We start from the raw sequence: 18,935 nt of genomic DNA, 5'->3' as shown, positions 1-18,935 counted from the left end.
TTTGTACACAATTGTTGATATTTCATCTGCCAAATCCTAGTTTTTCAAAGTCCTAACTCGGGTGAGTATGTATTAAATCGGTGATTATCTATTTCGGAACGACCGCCTCCCATAAGGCCATATGCTTAAAATGGTCAACTTTAGAATAACATTACAAAAAAAACTATACGGTCAATATTATTCAAATTGTGGAATTATTTGTGTACAGTATATCTACAACATATTAAAAAATTTAATATTTAAGTTGATATTCGACTAATAGGCAAACCTCCTTAAACCCATTTTCGGAGCCGCTTAAAGCGGAATTTAAATCCATTTTTCTAATAAATATCAAATTTTTCGAGCGAATGGCACTCATTTTAGTTAATAGGAGGTAGAATATTATAACTTCTAACCGTTACTTTTTCAAAACTAATTGGATATCCGGATAACTTCCCTTATCAAAGAGTTCAATATTTATTTCAATTTCATTATTCTAATTCATAATTTAACGAAATTAGCATATTTAAAGTATGTGAAAGATAAAGAGGTAGTGTGACAGAAATGAAAAGTGAGAGAACAAACGTGTTTTTATAAATGTGTGAATGCGTCCGATCAGTGTGCGCGAGTAAAACGCCTGCGTCTAATCGTGAATGCCGCTCCTGCTAGTCTCCTCTATGCGGCCCGTGATACGCTACTTATTTCTTCTTGTAATTTGAAAACTTAGCTTTGGACTAAATTTTTGTAAAGGAAAAATCATCTTAGAATTAGATCAGGAATACGTCTTTTCAGGGACATCTGGGTTGTTCTGGATCATCCTGTATACAATATCGCTCAAGTGTATCATCTTTAGATTTTTTGAGCTTCTTTCAAAATGAGTCGAATGCGCTCAAATTTGTACGTAGACATTTGATGGTAGGTGTACTTTGTATATGCTGTATGATAAAATTTGACAGAATACACAATGATTTTCGTAACCTTTAGATACTGATTTTCCCCAAATCGCTCTTTTGTGTTTTCTCTGTTTTTCGTATCGCAGCTATTGTTTTTACCATCATATCTAGTTTTAACAGTTAAACTATTGTTTTACATTATGGCAAGTGGTCTGACCGAGTCTGACGTCGTCTGGAGCGACGATAGTAAGTACATGTTATTTGGTAATGATGAATATCTGATATTCCATCACTACTAAATAACATCAACTTACTTTCGTCGCTCCAGAAGACATCAGACCATTCTTGACATGTCCAGTTCAGATGTGTTTTGGCCTACTCCACTCGCACATTCCGATTCTTTGCAGAAATAAACGGCTTTTTCACGGGTCGTCGTCCATACATTCCTGCAGCTTGGCGACGTTTCATGATCAGTACGAATAAACAAGGCTGTCCAGGAATCAACTTTCCTTCACAATATCCGGTGCCACGTGAGACGTGGATCGCTGCGAGATAGACGAAGAATGGTGCGATCGACAACAGAATTAATGCAATGCGGTCGGCCGCTTCTCTTTTTCTTAATATAACCTCCTTGAATTCTCCAACGCTTAAGAAATTTAGTTATTGTTGATTTAGAGATGCCAAATTGTTGGGCAAGCCCTTTATGCGTCCATCCTTGCTTGTGGCCTTCTACGATGGCTTTCTGTTGTCGTTCATCCAAATCTCGAGTACCATGAATCCTTGCCATAATGTAAACCGATAGTCTAACTGTTAAAATTAGATATGATGGTAAAAACAATAGCTGTGACACGAAAAACAAAGAAAGCACAAAAGAGCGATTTGGGGAAATTCAGTAAAGATTACGAAAATCATTGTGTACTTTGTCAAATTTTATCACACATCATATAAAAAATGCACCTACCACCAAATGTCTACTGTACACATTTGAGCGCATTTGACTCACTTTGAAAGAAGTTACGTTAAAAAAAACCTAAAGGTGATACACTTTTGAGTGGTACTGTAGTTACAGGATGTAAAAAATTAATAATAAGATTGAAAGACCGCTAATGTTAAACATAATGCTTTAAATTAAGAAATTCATTTAAATGAATTTACAATAGTTCAACATCTTAATGTTCTGACCGTTATGGCGCTTCTTAATTTAAAGCATTATGTTTAACATTAGCGGTTTTTCAATCTTATTATTATTTATACACGCGCGCTGAGAAATGCGTAACTCTCTATACATATCAATTATTGCGAAGAATAATGCTAAGGTCTCGGTAGTCTAAAGGCTTAGGACGCTCGCACGGAATGCAAGAGATCCGGGGTCGACTCCCGGGCGAGGCATTATTTTTCGCAATAAGTTTATTACAGTTTTTAAGTTGGGAAATTTGGGGGGATTATTAATATTTTCAGATTTGATTGCGTTGAAAGTCCGACAACCATATCGGCACGCAATTATCATTTCTGACATTAATTCATTTAAATGAATTTACAATAGTTCAACATCTTAACGTTCTGACCGTTATGGCGCTTCTTAATTTAAAAAATTAATGTTAAAAAAATCCATTGTTATGGATATTCGAATAAGTAATTTAAAAAGTGTAAATTTATTCCGAACTGCCCTCTAATAGAAATTTAGATAAGGAGCTAGTATGACTCTTGCATGGAGCCATGCTGCCATATTAGGAACTAGCATGGCAAATTTGCAAGCGCCGCGCCAGTAACGTCACGTTTTGTCTAGTGGCCCTGACGAGCGACTGTCGTGCCGTTACCAACGGACTGTTAAGGCGCCGCCAGGCGACTAGCCTGGCATATACATGGCACATTAAGAATTAAGAATTATTAAAAAACGCATGGCATCGCCGGCAAAATTTGAACCTACGATCCCTAGAACGGTAGCCTAATACATTTACGCTGAGCTAATCGCACGCTTGTGATCGAGTCATTGTCAACGTTACTTATATACCTCCTACTGTAACTGTTTCGTGGTGGGGTTGTTTGTGATGTTGGTGTCACCTTGTATTGGAAGGCTCGCACGCCAAAGCGGCGTATAATAACGACAACTCTTTTGGTTTTGGTGAATTTAACTTTTATTGTTGTGTCGCATGAAGATATAACGAAGCGGGCGATAGGCGATACACGTAATCTGACAATTAATGCGTTCGATCAGATGCGTGAATAGGTGATTCGCATTTGGTACGACATTGAATAACATCTCGCAGCCGTTAAAGAACTGTATGGCGCGCGGTAACGAGATCGACAAATATCATCGGAAACTCCGCGCATTCTCGCGTACTGCATGCCCTCGCGGTTCACATATACCGGGAACGTAATTTGACGCAATACAGCGGTAATGCGCGACGACAACTCGAAATGGTTCGCACTTAATGCTCGAAATAATGTAAATTAAGAACGTATCGACAGACGATCCGTATCGTCCGGAATCAGGAAACGAACTGTGCGGTGAACGTTCGCACGCAGAAAACAAGCGGTAACGCTTGTTGGGTGTCGCGCAAGGGGGGTCGCGTGCCATCTGAGACAGATAGCATGATTAGAACGAGAACGAGATATACTATACTTATGTTCATGGTATAAAGACAAGGGTATGCTCGTGCGCACGTTTACGCCCACTGATGCCGAGTGGCCAATCAGAATTGTCAACAAGCATATGTCACGCGGTAAATTCGAACGTATTATTTTAAGCATGCCTTCTTTTCAAGGTAAATATAGTTTATTTAACGCCAGATGTGGTCGTACGCATGGTATAAAGACAAGGGTATGCTCGTTTCGTGTCAGACCACTGCGCATTCCCACCACTTCGCCGTATTTTGTCCAAGCTTACGTCATACTCGTGTAGAGTCTGGATGAATCGGATATGATCGGTAGCGTATTCGGCTGCGATTATAGCTAAAATGACAGAGTACGCAGTTGTTTTTCGGTCATATGAGAAAATATAGTTCACTTGTTTCATTTTCGAATTTTTTTACAATGACGTGTAACGTGAACGGATGTGGAAATTATTTGGCAAAAACCAAAAAGATTGGAGGAAAGATAAAATATTTTTCCTTCCCAAAAGATCCAGTACTTTCCAATAAGTGGCATCAAGCATGTGGAAAAAAAAATATTTCAAAATATTGTAAGTTATGTATCTTTATATGGTAATATTGTATCACATTTTCTTCTGAATGTATTTATTATTATGAGCCTGTACAGAATATAAATTTTGTTTGGTTCTCTCAGCTAGGATATGTTCAAAGCATTTTTCTGATGCATGTTTTACAAAGAACTTACAACAACAATTGCTGGGCTATTCTCCTTCAAAAACTAGAAAGTTACGTCCTGATGCTATCCCAACATTACATCTTCGTACAGTATCGAACGAAGGTTCTTCAACTGCGGTGGTATTAGACGAAATAATGATTCCGTCAGCATCGAACGAAGGTTCCTCAACTGCGGTGGAATTTGACGAAATAATGACTCCGTCAGCATCGAACGAAGGTTCTTCAACTGCGGTGGTATTTGACGAAATAATGATTCCGTCAGCATCGAACGAAGGTTCCTCAACTGCGGTGGAATTTGACGAAATAATGACTCCGTCAGCATCGAACGAAGGTTCTTCAACTGCGGTGGTATTAGACGAAATAATGACTCCGTCAGCATCGAACGAAGGTTCCTCAACTGCGGTGGAATTTGACGAAATAATGACTCCGTCAGCATCGAACGAAGGTTCCTCAACTCCATCGACAAGTACAGAAGCTATTATGTCTTCCAAAATGTAAGTTATATTAAATATGTAAGTATATTAAGTAGACAAATCACATATAAATTTAGTATATATTAAGCATAAAGGCCACTGATCATAGCTAGATCTTCTATATCATTATTTATTTTTCTTGAGCCTTGTTACTTATAATATTTTTTTACATCCATCTTTTTAGTTCTTTAAACTACATGCCGAACACCATCGAACTTACAATGCGATTATAAACACTTATTATTATACACTTATAATATACACATATTATTATACACTTATTATTATACACTTATTATTATACACATATACACTTATTATTTACACTTTCAGACACGATCTGGAACTCCAGGTGACTGCACTGAAAAAGACGATAAAGAAGTACGAGAAAGCGAGACCGAAAGAAGACAAAGAACTCGTGGAAAGAAAAATGTACGAGTTACTGGGAAAAATATTCAGTCAAGGACAAATACGGATGATATTGAATCCCTCACTATGTAAGATGAAATGGTCTTCCGAAGATATTACACACGCGATATCCTTGCGATGTGTCAGCCCAAAGGCATATCGTTATATGAAGCATGTTCTGCAAATACCACTTCCAGGCCTTTCAACATTAAGAAGGTGGGCAAGTACAATCGATGTTGAACCGGGTATACTCTTCTCTGTGCTCCATTGCATGATTGCAAGAAAAAAGAGCATGCTTGATATTGAAAGACTAGTTGTGTTAACGTTTGACGAAATTTATGTTAACGACAAAATTGCGATAGATCGTAAGTTAGAAAAGGTTATTGGTCCTCATAAAACTTGCCAGTGTGTAATGGTAAGAAGCCTTTTTGCATCTTGGAAACAACTTGTTTATTACGAATTTGATAAAACAATGGATGCGACGACTCTCAACAATATTATTTTAAAATTGCATGATGCTGGTTATATAGTGGTTGCTATAACTAGTGACTTGGGTCCGGGCAATCTTAAATTATGGTCACAATTGGAAATAGGAATGCATCCCCAAAAGTCTTATTTTCAACATCCCGCACGCAATGACTTAAAAGTATTTGTTTTTGCAGATGCTCCGCATCTTCTCAAGTTGTTGAGGAATCATTTTCTGGACAAAGGGTTTATCTGGAAGGGGAAAATAGTTGATAAGGAAATATTGTTTAAGTTGCTTTCCATTAATGCAGGAGATTTAAAAATTAGCCATAAAATCACTACGTATCACTTAAATGTACAAGGTTCCGAAAGACAGAAGGTTCTTCCTGCTGCGCAAGTCTTATCCAACACGATAGCTTCTGCGATAGAATGGTGCGGCCGTAAAAGTTACCTTTTGGATTTACCATATCAGGAAGCAGCGTATGTTATCAGATTGTGTAATGACTGGTTCGATGTTTTTAATGCAAAATGTAAGTACGGTAAACATACAGGGAAAAATGCGTACGGTATAAATATTGAAGAACAGAATGTGATTTTAAACAACATGATGTCTTTCATTAACGAAACTCGGATAGGAAAGCATAAAACTTTATTACCTTTTCAAAAAGGCATCTTAGTCAGTATCGCTTCTTTACAACAACTATTATTATACTTACAAGAACAATACAGTACATCCGATTTTCCCATCACTTATTTAATAACTTACCGTCTTAATCAAGATTTGTTAGAAAATTTGTTCTCATTCTTACGTTCAATAGGGTGTGCGAACGATCACCCAACACCCTTAGATTTTAAATACCGATTAAAACGATATATATTGGGCAAACATTCTAGATATGCACTGTCAAATGAATGTAATGTTCAAGAAAACAAATCGAATGAACCTATTTTTGTATCTCCTCTTAACTGCGATATCGATGATTCTATGTTAACGGATATACTTTCATCCTATGTTGAAGAAGAAAACACTACTGTAACTTATAGTTATGAAGAAGAAGAATTGTGTATTGGCGAAGCTTCATATGAACATTGTATAACATTAGATCCGTGCGCGATTATTTCAAGTGACGAAGAACAGTTGTTACAAGCATTAGAGGATTTCAACGTTCATGAAATTATCAATGAAGAGGGTTTAAAATATATAGCCGGATACGTAGCGTTTAGATTTAAAAGTAAAGACAAGACATTGGGTATTGAAACGCGCCAACTAGAAACAACGTATGATTCAGATTGGTTGCAATTTATTTCGCGAGGGAAATGTATGTATCCGAGTGACAAATTATTACAATGTGCGCATATAATGAATATTGAATTTGATAAGTATCACGGATCTAGTTTGAACAAAGAAAATTTTATATTTCAAACATTAGCAAAAATAATACAACCAAAATTGAAAATTAAAATATCGCAAAAGGTTTTACTATGCCTTATTAGAACCAGAACGTACATTAGGGTGCGCGAAATAAACCGAACGATCGCATCTAAAAATCATAGGCGAAAACAAAAAAAGATATCAAAATATACCAATACAAAGTCTGTCTCTTAAATAATTATAAACAATTGTAACCATTTAAATTTAGTAATAAAAAAACCTGTCTCTTAAATATCTACATTTGCTGTTATTTTTTATCTACATTTTTCTTTAAGTTCCTTATGTCCGCTATAACACATTTACAGACAGTACATTACATTACATTACAATACATAAATATGTATATACATAAATACGTACATACATATAATTACATACATACATAAATATATACATACTTACGTACATAAATAAAACACACATACATACGTACATAACATATATATATATATATGTGTGCGTACATAAAAATAATACTGTTGCGAGAAAATTCTTGATACTTATGCAACACGTTAAGCACACAATTGTACATAATTCTGTGTCATTAACGCAAGCGCTGCTAATCGGTATCATTGTAAAACAAAACGTGTGGCATATTCCCCACACTGGTGTATTACCCGCACTTACCCTATATTATAGCAAAAATGCACCCAAGAGTTATCTGAGCATAATTCCTGAACGCACCTATGCTCGCGAGCGTTGCAAACGTTAAATGAAACGCGTCTACAGTCACACTGTTTAAATTTTCCGCTCAGTGTGACGTAAGCTTGCACAAAGTCCCTGATTGGCCCTTTCTGAAATATGCGCAAGAGCATACCCTTGTCTTTATACCATGGTCGTACGCTCGTTGATCCTTCTTTTCGGCTTTGAAATTCAATCCAAATAGCCGGGGAGAGGACCGAGTGCAATCGCGGGAGGACGGCTTGTAAATACATAAGAGGGATGTTGAAAATTTTTTGATACATCCTCTCTGATTTGAATTAAACAATATAATTAACATAAGAAATTAAAAGGGTGAAAATACATAGATTAATCTTAATATTAATCTTAAAAGATTAATAAGTTAATATAATACAGATTCTTAAAAGATTAAATGGTAAAGAAAAATGATACACATTTTTAAGGACATTTATATATATACTATTTATATATATACTATATATATATACATATATATTTATTAAACTAAAGATTTTATTTTTAATTGTCGCTTATGTGTCTGTGTGCGTGTATGTATGTTCTTGGTTGTATTTTAGGGAGAAGGAATTACATGTGAAGGGGATTGTGGAGTTGGAAAGCGTGAGGACAGAGAAGAACAAGGTGGATGAGTGGAACGGCGAAAGAAAGGGTGGAGCCCTCTAAATGGACTACCACGTAGTTATCGGGAGAGGGAGTGGTGGTATGCAGGTTCTGGATGACCTGTTGGACATTGTGAAAAAGAAGGGGTGAAGCTTCAGGAGGTGTGAAGTCGTTAGGAGGAAGTATTTCGAAAGATATGGGTGCTAATGGCTCGGCGGTGGGAAATGAAAGAACTGGAGGTGCGAGAAAGGAGAGGTCTGATAGAGAATCGGGGGAAGGGTGTGAGATGGGTGAGTAGAATATTTCGATAGGAGGAGAGAGAGAAGGTTAGGCGGAAGATTCAGAGGGGTAATCACTTGGGGTGTCATTTAGATTTATGATTACGCGGATGCGATCGCGGCGGCCCTGTTGCGAATTTGGTTCATTGGTAATTAAGAGTCGGACCTGGCGCGAGAGACCTGGCGCGAGCGAGCTGTCCTCGCGAGAGGGTGGCGACGAGGGGGTGAAGAACGCCGTGAACGCACTAAAAGTGTTGGTGTCTTAATAAATAAAATCAACAAAAATGAAAAGGGGAGTGAATGGCAAATGGTGACTTACTATACTCTGGAATAGTTGGTACCGTGGAGGTGGAAGAAGACCCTGTTGACCGTGATAGCGGGCGAGCAGTGAAGGGTCCTGAAGACCGATTCTCCCGGTTGAGTCCTGACGTTGAGTTGTGCGAGCCGATTGATGTTACTGGTTAGTGAATTAGTTCTTCCCGCACTGAATTTATGCCGATATGTCTTGATTGTCTTATTGCGAGAAAGGGGAATCCAACTCTTAGACGAAAAGACTCTTGGCCGAGAGGAGAAATCACGAACAAAAGTTAGGTCTTCACTTTCAGAAGAAAAAGCTCCCTGAGGGCCGCGGAACTGCGGTATTTATACTAATTTTTCCCTGTTTAACGAGGCAGTAAGATTCTTTTCTTACTTTCGGATTAGTCGAGATTTGGAGATATGTTATGGGGGAGGAAGGGAAGATGTCCAGAGTCTGTGAGAAAGTATCATCCTTAAATTTATAGTCTTAAAATTCACGAAAAAATGCACGTGCATTCCGTCAAGTGAACGCACGTGCAATGTCGGCACGGGACCAACAAACACTTCTCCTGGACATCGCGTTTTAGTTTTGTATTTTATAGTCGCGGACTCGTAAGAATCGTCCGCGACTTGACCGTTAGGAAATGTCCTGGCGCCGATTTTGCGCCTTCAACTGATATTTTTACCATTATTTACTATTTTCTTAATTGCGGTGTCCAAGGACAATGTCATCGGAGTTTCCTTAATCTCGCACGTGCACCGATTCTTATGTTATCCTAGCTGACATTTATGAGGAGATAATGGAGTCTTCACTTTATTTTTCCGTACGAAAAGATTTTTATTACTTTTGAGCTTTAGAAAAAATTAGTTACGTGTAACTGTCTATGTGTATTGACAGACTCCAGATCTCCATAAAAGAAAAGAGTCATGGGAGTCCGCTGGACGTAACACAAGCAAATGTTAATCTCAAGTGACAGTTGTACGTTTGCCAGAAAAAATGAATTTTTTAATTTTTTCCCAATTTTCTCATGAAATCTTATTTTCCTGGATTTCTTTTTGAGCGTTCTTTAATTCTGTAAAAAAATTTTGGAATCCATGAATCCAATTCAGAGATTTCTCCTAAAACATATTCATGGTAAAACAAGACGACTTTAGGATCCCCTTAAATGGTAAAACCTCGAGGTACGACCTCGCTACCGGCGCAGAATGAGCATTATTCATCACGACCGGAAGTTTGATGTTTCAGTTTAAAGATGGACGGTCACATAAGTGGCGAACTCTCACACTACCGGTCCCGGCCCCCTCCTCCCTCTCTTTCCCCTCTCCCTCCTCTCACCCTTTTCCCGCCATCGAGATAAATTACTCTTGACAGCTAAGTGGAAATACGAGAGGAAAACGCAGCTCTTCTTCGTGGTGCCCGCCACTCGACGGCGGTGAAGAGGGTCAGCCGATAAATTCAGATAAAAGTACGAGCAATTTTCTTCTTGTTACTACGACGGCGCCGGGGTGCTCTCTTTCCCCCTCTATTTCTCTCAGGTGCCTACGCCGTGAAAAGAACTTCGTTAAATACGGTCCTCGGACATGTCGGGAGAGCCAGAGTTAGATTAGTTAACTTAGGACTTAGCGAATTACTCCGATCGCGCCGTGATAAGTCACTTTGAGGCCTCGTCTGTAATTAGGTTTGTCCTAAAGCAAAACTTTGTTCGCCACACTTCTAGGGGACGAGCGCGTCTGGCCTCAGATTCTGCCTGCGATGGTCTGCGTTCGTTCATTAACGTCACCGTCAAGAATTATCTCGGCGCCAGGTGTCGGAGGCAATCTCGAATTAACGATATAATGCGTCTTCTATATGTAAACGTGGCATAAATGCGATAAATGTAATATGCGTCTTATACTCTATGTGCATATGGAATACGACTATGCTCGCTATAAGTTAGATCCTTCTTCAGAAAAAACTGGACGGAGATGCGTTAAATGAGTTTAGCAGAGAATTGATCTTGCTGAGAGGGATTTAATAAAATAAATTTATTTACATAGAAATTCAGAGAGAGGTGTTCCCTTCTAATTTTAATGAGCATTGATATATTATAGTCTAGAATAAAATAAGAGACTTTTTATTATACGAACTTGTGTATGCAGTTTTAAGAGGTGAAACTCTTCTTTGACAAAAATCGATTTGTTTCTTTCAAATTAAAAACCAACATGATATTGTCGAAGTTTTCATAAAAGTTAAGTGGTTTCAAGAGTACTTTATAACAATGATTGAACATTTTTTTACTATTAATATAAAGTACTCTTGGAACTATTCGACTTTTATTAAAAACATTTTTCGATCTCTTATCGAATTTGTTTCTATGATATTTACTTTAAAAGAAATTAACTGATTTTTGTCAAAGAGTTACACCTCCTAAGTTCGCATAAAAAATACGTATTCCTTATTTTGTTTTAGACTACATATTAACAGCTACATATCAAAGTCGGAAGAAGGCGCTTCTGTGTTTTTTTATTAGGATTCGTGGTTTTACATATTAAAAGTAAATTTTGAAACTTCCGATATGAAAATATAAAATTATTATTTAGTACGATTGATTCAGGAGACTTAATTAATTTAACTTCTTATCAATATTAAATAATTTTTTGGAAAATAAAAGTTCATAATCAGAATTATTTTACAACAACAGTCTTACCTGGTAACGTTGATCTGATCGACAATTTCGACAGTGCCGAGACGTCGGTATCCGGCGAACAGCATGTCGTTACCCATTAATCCGGAACCGCGACCGTCAATGGCAGCATATATAATACTTTTGTTTGTTACAAGATACGTGCCCCAATCAATGTTAAATTTCTCCGTCACCTGATACGAATCCGGGCCACCGTACCTGAAAGGCAGATAGATTGCATGACACAAGTTGTGAGAACGCCGATACATCATCGCTCGTATTATGTATTCCTAATTTCACGTATAAACGTATTTCTTCATTTTACGTGCTGCAAATTTGATTCCGAATTACAGTTGCATAAATTAGAACAGAGCAAATAATATACCTATATTCTTCTCAATTGTTATTATTTCTGATCTTATATGGCGTCTAATTTTTTAAAAATTGTGTATGATAATTTTTTGAACAGTATAATGAGAGAGGACATTAATCTTCCACCTTAGGGGTAATGTTTGACTTTAAAGACGCAGGCGATTTTTTTTGTAAATGTGTTGGCAGATAAATTAAAATCTGCAAAAAATAAGTAACATACAATCCATTATAGTAGAAATTCGTTGTGAAAAACTTTCGCATATAAGAATTTAAAAAAATTTTTGTACAGTTTTTGAAACAGTATAAAAGTCTGCATGAAGTTCGAAGACTCAGGTATGGACAAAAGGATAAAATTTTACTTTGTCAGATACAGGGTTAATTACCTCATTTATTAGATGTTTATAAATAAAGAATATTAATAATAACATATATTTATTACATGTAATAGTTATAAAATTATTAACGCATTTCAAAATAATAGAAATGAGATGATATGTATAAACGCGATATGATTTCGATAATTAAATTAATTTAGACTTTAGATGCTTGCAATATATTTGGCCAATGGGCCTTCTATGTAAAAAATCCTAATTTCATCATTTAGTAAATAGAGTAGGATGGGGTATTATGAGGATCTTAACCCTTTGAAGCATACATTTTTCTTTACGTAGAATTCAATTGAAATTTGTTACTCGGGGGTTTTCGGGGTCGCTGATTACGAATATGACCTCAGATTTTCGAAATTCAAAATGGCGAATCCAATATGGCGAACCGAAAAGCAAAACGTTACTTGATCGGAACGAAATTAGGTACTCGGGAGTTTTCGTGGTCGCTGATTACGAATCTGACAACAGATTTTCAAAATTCAAAATGGCGGATCCAATATGACGGACAAAAAAGCGAAAAACTGCTTGATTTCAATAAAACTTAGTACTCGGGGTCGCTGATTATGAATCTGACCTCAGATTTTCAAAATTCAAAATGGCAGATCCAATATGTGTAAAAATAGATTACAGAGGGTAAAAAAAATAAAGTTCATGTGCGGGAGATGCGAGTATGGTATTCCTACGTATTTTAGCCTCTGAACATGAATATGGTCATAGTTTTGCCCATCACATCAGGAATTCTTATAATCTCAGAAACACTAACAATTAGTGTTAGGGCAAAACTATGACCATATTCGTGTTCAGAGGCTAAAATACGTAGGAATACCATACTCGCATCTCCCGCACATGAACTTTATTTTTTTTACCCTCTGTAATCTATTTTTACACATATTGGATCTGCCATTTTGAATTTTGAAAATCTAAGGTCAGATTCGTAATCAGTGACCCCGAAAACCTCCGAGTTTCATCCTAGTCAAGTAACTTTTTGCCTTCACATACACACATACACAATATGAATTTTTTTTTTTAAATAACCTATTTTTTACGCTTTGTTTGTTAATATAAACAATAAAACAAAAAAATTAACCGAAAACATACATTTCTCTGCACTTATGAACATTTTATCGAAGTAAAACCGCAAAAATTTGCAACAAAATTAAATTTTAATTATTATATAATATAATACTTGAGAAATGCAAAAAATGAATTACAAAAAGTTTGAAAGAGTTAAGGAAACGTTTTGATATATCTAGTATTCTAGCATACTGAAGAATAAAAAAATTTTGTGTATACCATTTGTTAATGTTTTATGTATTTTAGTAATGAAATTAATTATTTTAATGCAAATGTTGGAATCGTGACAGGTGTTCTTATTTCCCGCCCAGTGCTCATATTACCTCCTGGGTAGGATAATATGAATATCCTTAGAGATAATATGAGCAGGAAATTTTTTGTAAGAAATTATGCAGAAATGAAAGGTTGATATATATATATATAATTTTATTAGTATTTTATTAGAACAAATGTCAATCAAATGTTTGGTTAATATAACCAAAAATAATGTTACTTTTACAAATATTTAGTAAGTATTATCAAATGGTATTAATTTGGTAATACTTATTAAATATTTGTATAAAAGTAACATTATTTTTAGTTATATTAATCAAACATTTGATTGGCATTATTTCACATTCAGTAGCTATTACCAGACTCTGAAAGGGTTAACCACTATTAAAAAAATGTACAGTGGTTGCTAATTATGGCAATACAACACTTACTAATTATGGCAAACAATACTTTTGCTAGCATTGCTATTGTATTGTTAGTATTGTTTTCCTATGTATTGCCACCTATTGCGCACAATATTGCCAAGTATTGTTAATGTATTGCTATATATTGCTAGCATATTGCTAGTGTGTTGCTGATATTGCTACTAGACTGCTAGCATTGCCTGTCTTATTACTGTACTGCCACAATATATTTCTAAAGAAATGTACACTGATTACCATAGTGGTTGACTCCTCGCCAGACTCTTTTTTTCAGTGTACGATGAGACTGACGATGAGGAATAATGAACATGCTCATAATAAATTTAACGACCATGCATACCTATTCGCCCATGCATACGAAAAACGCCCGTGTCTAATAAATCAATAATAGTCTCGAGACTTTGTGAGATTTGAATGGCTCAATAATGTTTACTTTACAAATATTAACACGCAAAACAAAATATCTTACCAATCGCAATGTAGATTGGGAACCTTATGAAGTTAGGGGAAAAACGTAAGAAATAAAAAAATAATGTACTTGCCTATTTCATATGATAAATATAATATGAGAAAATATAGGGGAGATCGGGGCTAGTAGGCTCATTTTTCAGTTTTGAATTTTTGCAGACGGAATTAAGAGACTTATCGAAAAAATGAATTCTATGCCAGTTACTACATACATTTGACTATCTAATAATATTTTAATAATAAGAAAAAACTGATAATTAATATAAAAAAAATGCATTTTTCTAATGCATTCCATCTGATTTAACTAGCCCCGGGACCGGGGTAAAATGACTGATGGTATGGGATAATTTGACTAACATTATTAAAATGAAGATTAATGTATATTTTAAGGTACATCTTTGGCTACATATTATCAAAACTTTTATAAAAATGTATAACTTTGTACTAAATAACAATTTATCTAATCTGAATCGTTATCCGAAGTTTATAGTTATAACAAACATAATACGATAAGTTATTCTTTATGCATTTAGAATGTGCCCACATGTTCACAAAATTATTCTGTTAACTATTCTTAATATCATCACATTATTATAAGTATTTCTATTAAACTTAAAAGTAATTTTACAAAAAAAAAAAGGATTATATGAACATATATGGACATATTTCATATATAATTATATATGTTTATGAATATTTATAAATGTTTATGTATAAATGTTTATAAACATGTATAATTTACTATATTATGTATGTTTATACATATTTACAGATATTCATGCATGAAAGATTTCTTATACATGTAATTTAATTATTATTGCATTTATTAATAAAATTCATTAAAACTACTATTATTATATAAATATTATTGCATTAAAATAAATAAATGCATTTAAAATAAAAAAGAATTCTCTCTAAATTTTTTTGAGTGAAATCTCAAAAAGAGTGAAAATATAACTATTTATGGAACAGAATGACATCGCCTTGGCCTACGCCTTGGTAAAAAAAGTTGATAGAGAACGATTGAGAATGATAGGGTTTCTATCAATTTGTATCGTTTTCTAAAAGTTTATATCATTTTCTATCGTTGACCTCGCGAACATCACGATTGACCGGATATGAATCCTATAGTGTTTTATCGGATTTTATAAGATTTGTACAAGATTCCTATAAGATCTGATTCAAATTAGTGAATTTACGAACCAAATTTCATATTCGAAACGATAAGATTTTTCTATCGTTCTCTATTAACGTTTTTACCAGGGCGTAGCGAATGACAGATTTTCTAAATAAACTTTAACAATTAATATTTCGATTCGCAAGGCAGAATAATGCTTCTTTTTGCTAAATTCGTTCATTTCGTACAAAAACACGTCGAATAAGCCTAATTTATCGAGATTGGACGTAAGGGAACTAAACTTATAATTTACCACTGAGGTAAAACATCTTTAAAGGAATGAAATATTGATCCTCTTTTCCAAGAAGTGAAATATTTTCACTCTTTTTCAAAGCTGACTGTATTTTCATTCTTTTAGAGTAAGATTTTATTCCAAGAAGTTTGAGAGTAGATACTATCAGAATCGTCACTAAATTAATCATATAGCCCCGCGTTGTGGTTAGCCTACTAGCCCCATCCGTTCATTTTTTAAAAACATTAACAGTATACAATAACAAAGACAGATAAACAAAAACTATATGTTGGACTTTATTAAGTAAGAACTACACTTACTATTTAAATGGAAATAAAATATCTCAGACAATTATACACGATTTTAAAACAAAAACTTTAAGAATAAAAATATTTATTTACAAGGAAAGGGACGCAACTGTCCCCCTCCGATTTTAATAAGCTTTTAATATGTTATTCTCCAGACAAAAATAAGCGACACGTATTTTTTTATACGTGCCCATACGCATTATGATTACAATGGCATTATGAGTACTTTAGAAATATAATTATAAAGAAAAAAAATTTTTTCTTTATAAATAAATAATTGTTACGAATAAATAATTAAAAAAATTTTTTTATATAATAGTTTTAAAGTACTCTTGAAGCCATTCAATTTTCATTATAAAAATTTTTTCTATCTCTTGCAGTTCTGGTGATATTCGCTTCGAAAGAGAAAAACCGATTTTCTTCTAAAGAATGTTTCACCCCCTAAAAGTGCGTATGGGTATGTATAAAAAAATACGTGTCGCTTATTTTTATCTGGACAATAACATATTAAAAGCTCATTAAAATCGGAGGGGGACAGTTGTGTCCCTTTTCTTGTTAGATGTACGATTTTTTATAATTGTAACGTAACTTCTATCATACGAGGGCAACTTGAAAAGTTTCTTAAGTCGGAAAGAAAACAACATTTTTTCGGAAAAGTTTCATTTTATTTTTCAATATAATCTCCCTTTAATTCAATACACTTTGTCCAGCGGTGCTCCAATTTCTTCAAGCCGTCCAAAAAGTACGATGGCTGAAACTCTGCAAAATAGGCGTTCGTGGCGGCGATGACCTTCTCATTCGACGCGAATTTCTTTCTTCCGAGTCAAATCTTCAGGTTTGGGAACAAAAAGAAGTCGCATGGGGCTAAATCTGGATAGTACGATGGATGGGGCAGCAATTCGTATCGTAATTCGATCAATTTTGCGGTAGCAATTGCAGATGAATTGGATGGTGCGTTATCGTGGTGGAACAACACTTTTTTCTTGGCAAATGAGGGGGTTTTTCCTTCAATTCTTTGTCGAAACGGCCCAGCAAGTCGGCGTAGTATTTTCCCGTAATCGTTTTTTCCTTTTCTAAGTAGTTGATGTGGATGGGTCTTTACAATCCCAAAAAATGGTGACCATGACCTTGCCAGCTGATGGAACTGACTTGGCTTTCTTCGGGGCCGGTTCACCAGACAAAGCTTCACCAGACAAAATCCATTGCTTCGACTGTTGTTTGGTTTCGGGTGTGTAATGGTGAATCCATGTTTCGTCCATGGTCACATATTGACGAAAAAATTCTCGTGGATTGCGCTTAAACCGATCCAAACACTCTTTAGAGATGGTCATACGCACGCGTTTATTCTCCACCGTAAGCAAACGCGGCACCCATCGCGACGTCAGCTTTCTCATGCCCAATATTTCATGCAGGATATGAAATACTCGTTCTTCTGAGATGGCTACCATCCCTACTATCTCACGCAACTTCAAACGGCGGTCACTCATAATCAAGCACTTTATTGACCATTTCTTCGTTGGTAGCAGTTTTCGGGCGTCCACTGCATGCTTCATCATCGGTGTTGGTACGACCACGTTTAAGTTTGTTTACCCAAAAACTGTTGGTTGATAATAAAGGAGTAGATGTACCATGAACCTCCTGCAACTCTGCTTGAATCTGCGTAGCTGTTTTCCCTTTCAGAAAATAGTGTTTTATCACTGCACGAATCTCCTTTTTGTCCATTGTTGAAAAAATGTTTGACTTGCTTTGTTTAACCCTTTGAAAAAAAACCTTCAATTTTAGACGTTAAACGCTCAAAAAGAGCGCTCAAATTTGGGTGTTGAACACTTAAAAAAACACTCAAATTTGGGTGTAATTTCAGATCGTTAACTGAAGGTTACACCAAATTGAATGTTAATGCCCAAAGAAAACTATCAAGATAAATGGCTTGTCACGCCTTTTCCTGACGTCGAGTAAGAGTACGGGCGGGAGCGCACTCAGGAAACGGCGGATCAATCGGAACGGAGGGAAGATGACGGCCCTCGTACGAGAAAATATACCTCACGTGGTCGAGCGAGAATCGTAGGTCGCGACAGAGTTGGACGCCAGACGTGCTCCAGGGCGACGTCAATTCCACGAACGTAGACGCAAACCACGCTAAAACCGCGAAGCTCCACGATAAATATCACAAAACCGAGAGCAAACTCTCGCTCGCGCGAGGGCGGGTTAGCTCTACCGAACGGCAAAGGGGCGGGGTGTGCAAATAAGGGCCAGTTTAGGAGAATGGACGGGATATTACTGGATAGGAGTGAGTAACACAATCGGCATCAAGGTATAAATGATAAGCGTGTTTACTATGCCGAGGCGAAAGCAAATACAGAGAGAGAAAACATTGAAATAAAGAAGGAAAAATCGCTAGTAGGCAGAGAAAAATAATAAAGAAGTGACGTACAATGGTTGCGTTGTGGAATCGATTAAGATATCGCAATTGGTGAATCGCATGCAGACGCTAAAGCCCTACTATCCAATCACAGATTCTCACACGCCAACGTGACACACTAGTTTACTGAGTAGAGGACGGACACACCACAACGGTAACCACTCTCACATACGTTCACACATCCAAGCACACACACAAGCACACACGCACGCACACCAGTAGTACGTACGCGCGAAGTACTCGCGACTCGCCGAGCTCACGCTCTCAATATCTAATGCAATGGCTCTTCCG

General features: G+C 36.0%; 3 protein-coding genes across 4 annotated transcripts in view; 2 read left to right on the top strand and 1 right to left on the bottom strand.

The window, feature by feature from the left end:
- Positions 1-3,905: 3,905 nt before the first annotated feature.
- On the top strand, positions 3,906-4,505 carry LOC108730287 (THAP domain-containing protein 1). Its single transcript, XM_018459873.1, has 3 exons — positions 3,906-4,053; positions 4,158-4,432; positions 4,473-4,505. Exons 1-3 carry the CDS (start codon positions 3,906-3,908, stop codon positions 4,503-4,505), a joined length of 456 nt encoding a protein of 151 aa, XP_018315375.1.
- On the top strand, positions 4,464-6,625 carry LOC108730288 (uncharacterized). 2 transcript variants are annotated; one of them, XM_018459875.1, is made up of 4 exons: positions 4,464-4,586; positions 4,644-4,692; positions 5,005-5,295; positions 5,742-6,625. In XM_018459875.1, exons 1-4 carry the CDS (start codon positions 4,505-4,507, stop codon positions 5,815-5,817), a joined length of 498 nt encoding a protein of 165 aa, XP_018315377.1. In that variant the 5' UTR covers positions 4,464-4,504; the 3' UTR covers positions 5,818-6,625. The 2 variants fall into 2 exon arrangements, with proteins under 2 accessions (XP_018315377.1, XP_018315376.1); XM_018459874.1 differs by having other exon boundaries at positions 4,464-4,692.
- Positions 6,626-11,533: 4,908 nt separating this feature from the next.
- The window catches only part of LOC108730286 (venom dipeptidyl peptidase 4), a gene marked incomplete at its 5' end in the record, with an annotated part of 26,922 nt that continues 19,520 nt past the window's right edge, over positions 11,534-18,935 (bottom strand). Inside the window, one exon of the mRNA XM_018459872.1 lies at positions 11,534-11,732. Coding sequence (XP_018315374.1) covers positions 11,534-11,732 — 199 coding nt within the window. The remainder of the gene's footprint in view (positions 11,733-18,935) is intronic.

The sequence above is a fragment of the Mycetomoellerius zeteki genome, unplaced genomic scaffold, assembly GCF_001594055.1.
Source record: "Mycetomoellerius zeteki isolate Tzet28-1 unplaced genomic scaffold, Tzet1.0 scaffold886, whole genome shotgun sequence".
NCBI lineage: Eukaryota > Metazoa > Arthropoda > Insecta > Hymenoptera > Formicidae > Mycetomoellerius > Mycetomoellerius zeteki.
This window is presented reverse-complemented; position numbering and strand designations above follow the sequence as displayed.

Coding starts and splice junctions, on each gene's coding strand:
- LOC108730287 (XM_018459873.1), top strand. CDS start 3,906: ATGACGTGTAACGTGAACGGATGTGGAAATTATTTGGCAAAAACCAAA. Junction 4,054..4,157: donor AAAAAATATTTCAAAATATT/GTAAGTTATGTA, acceptor TGGTTCTCTCAG/CTAGGATATGTTCAAAGCAT. Junction 4,433..4,472: donor AAGGTTCTTCAACTGCGGTG/GTATTTGACGAA, acceptor CATCGAACGAAG/GTTCCTCAACTGCGGTGGAA.
- LOC108730288 (XM_018459874.1), top strand. CDS start 4,505: ATGACTCCGTCAGCATCGAACGAAGGTTCTTCAACTGCGGTGGTATTA. Junction 4,693..5,004: donor GCTATTATGTCTTCCAAAAT/GTAAGTTATATT, acceptor TTACACTTTCAG/ACACGATCTGGAACTCCAGG. Junction 5,296..5,741: donor GGCCTTTCAACATTAAGAAG/GTGGGCAAGTAC, acceptor TTGTTTTTGCAG/ATGCTCCGCATCTTCTCAAG.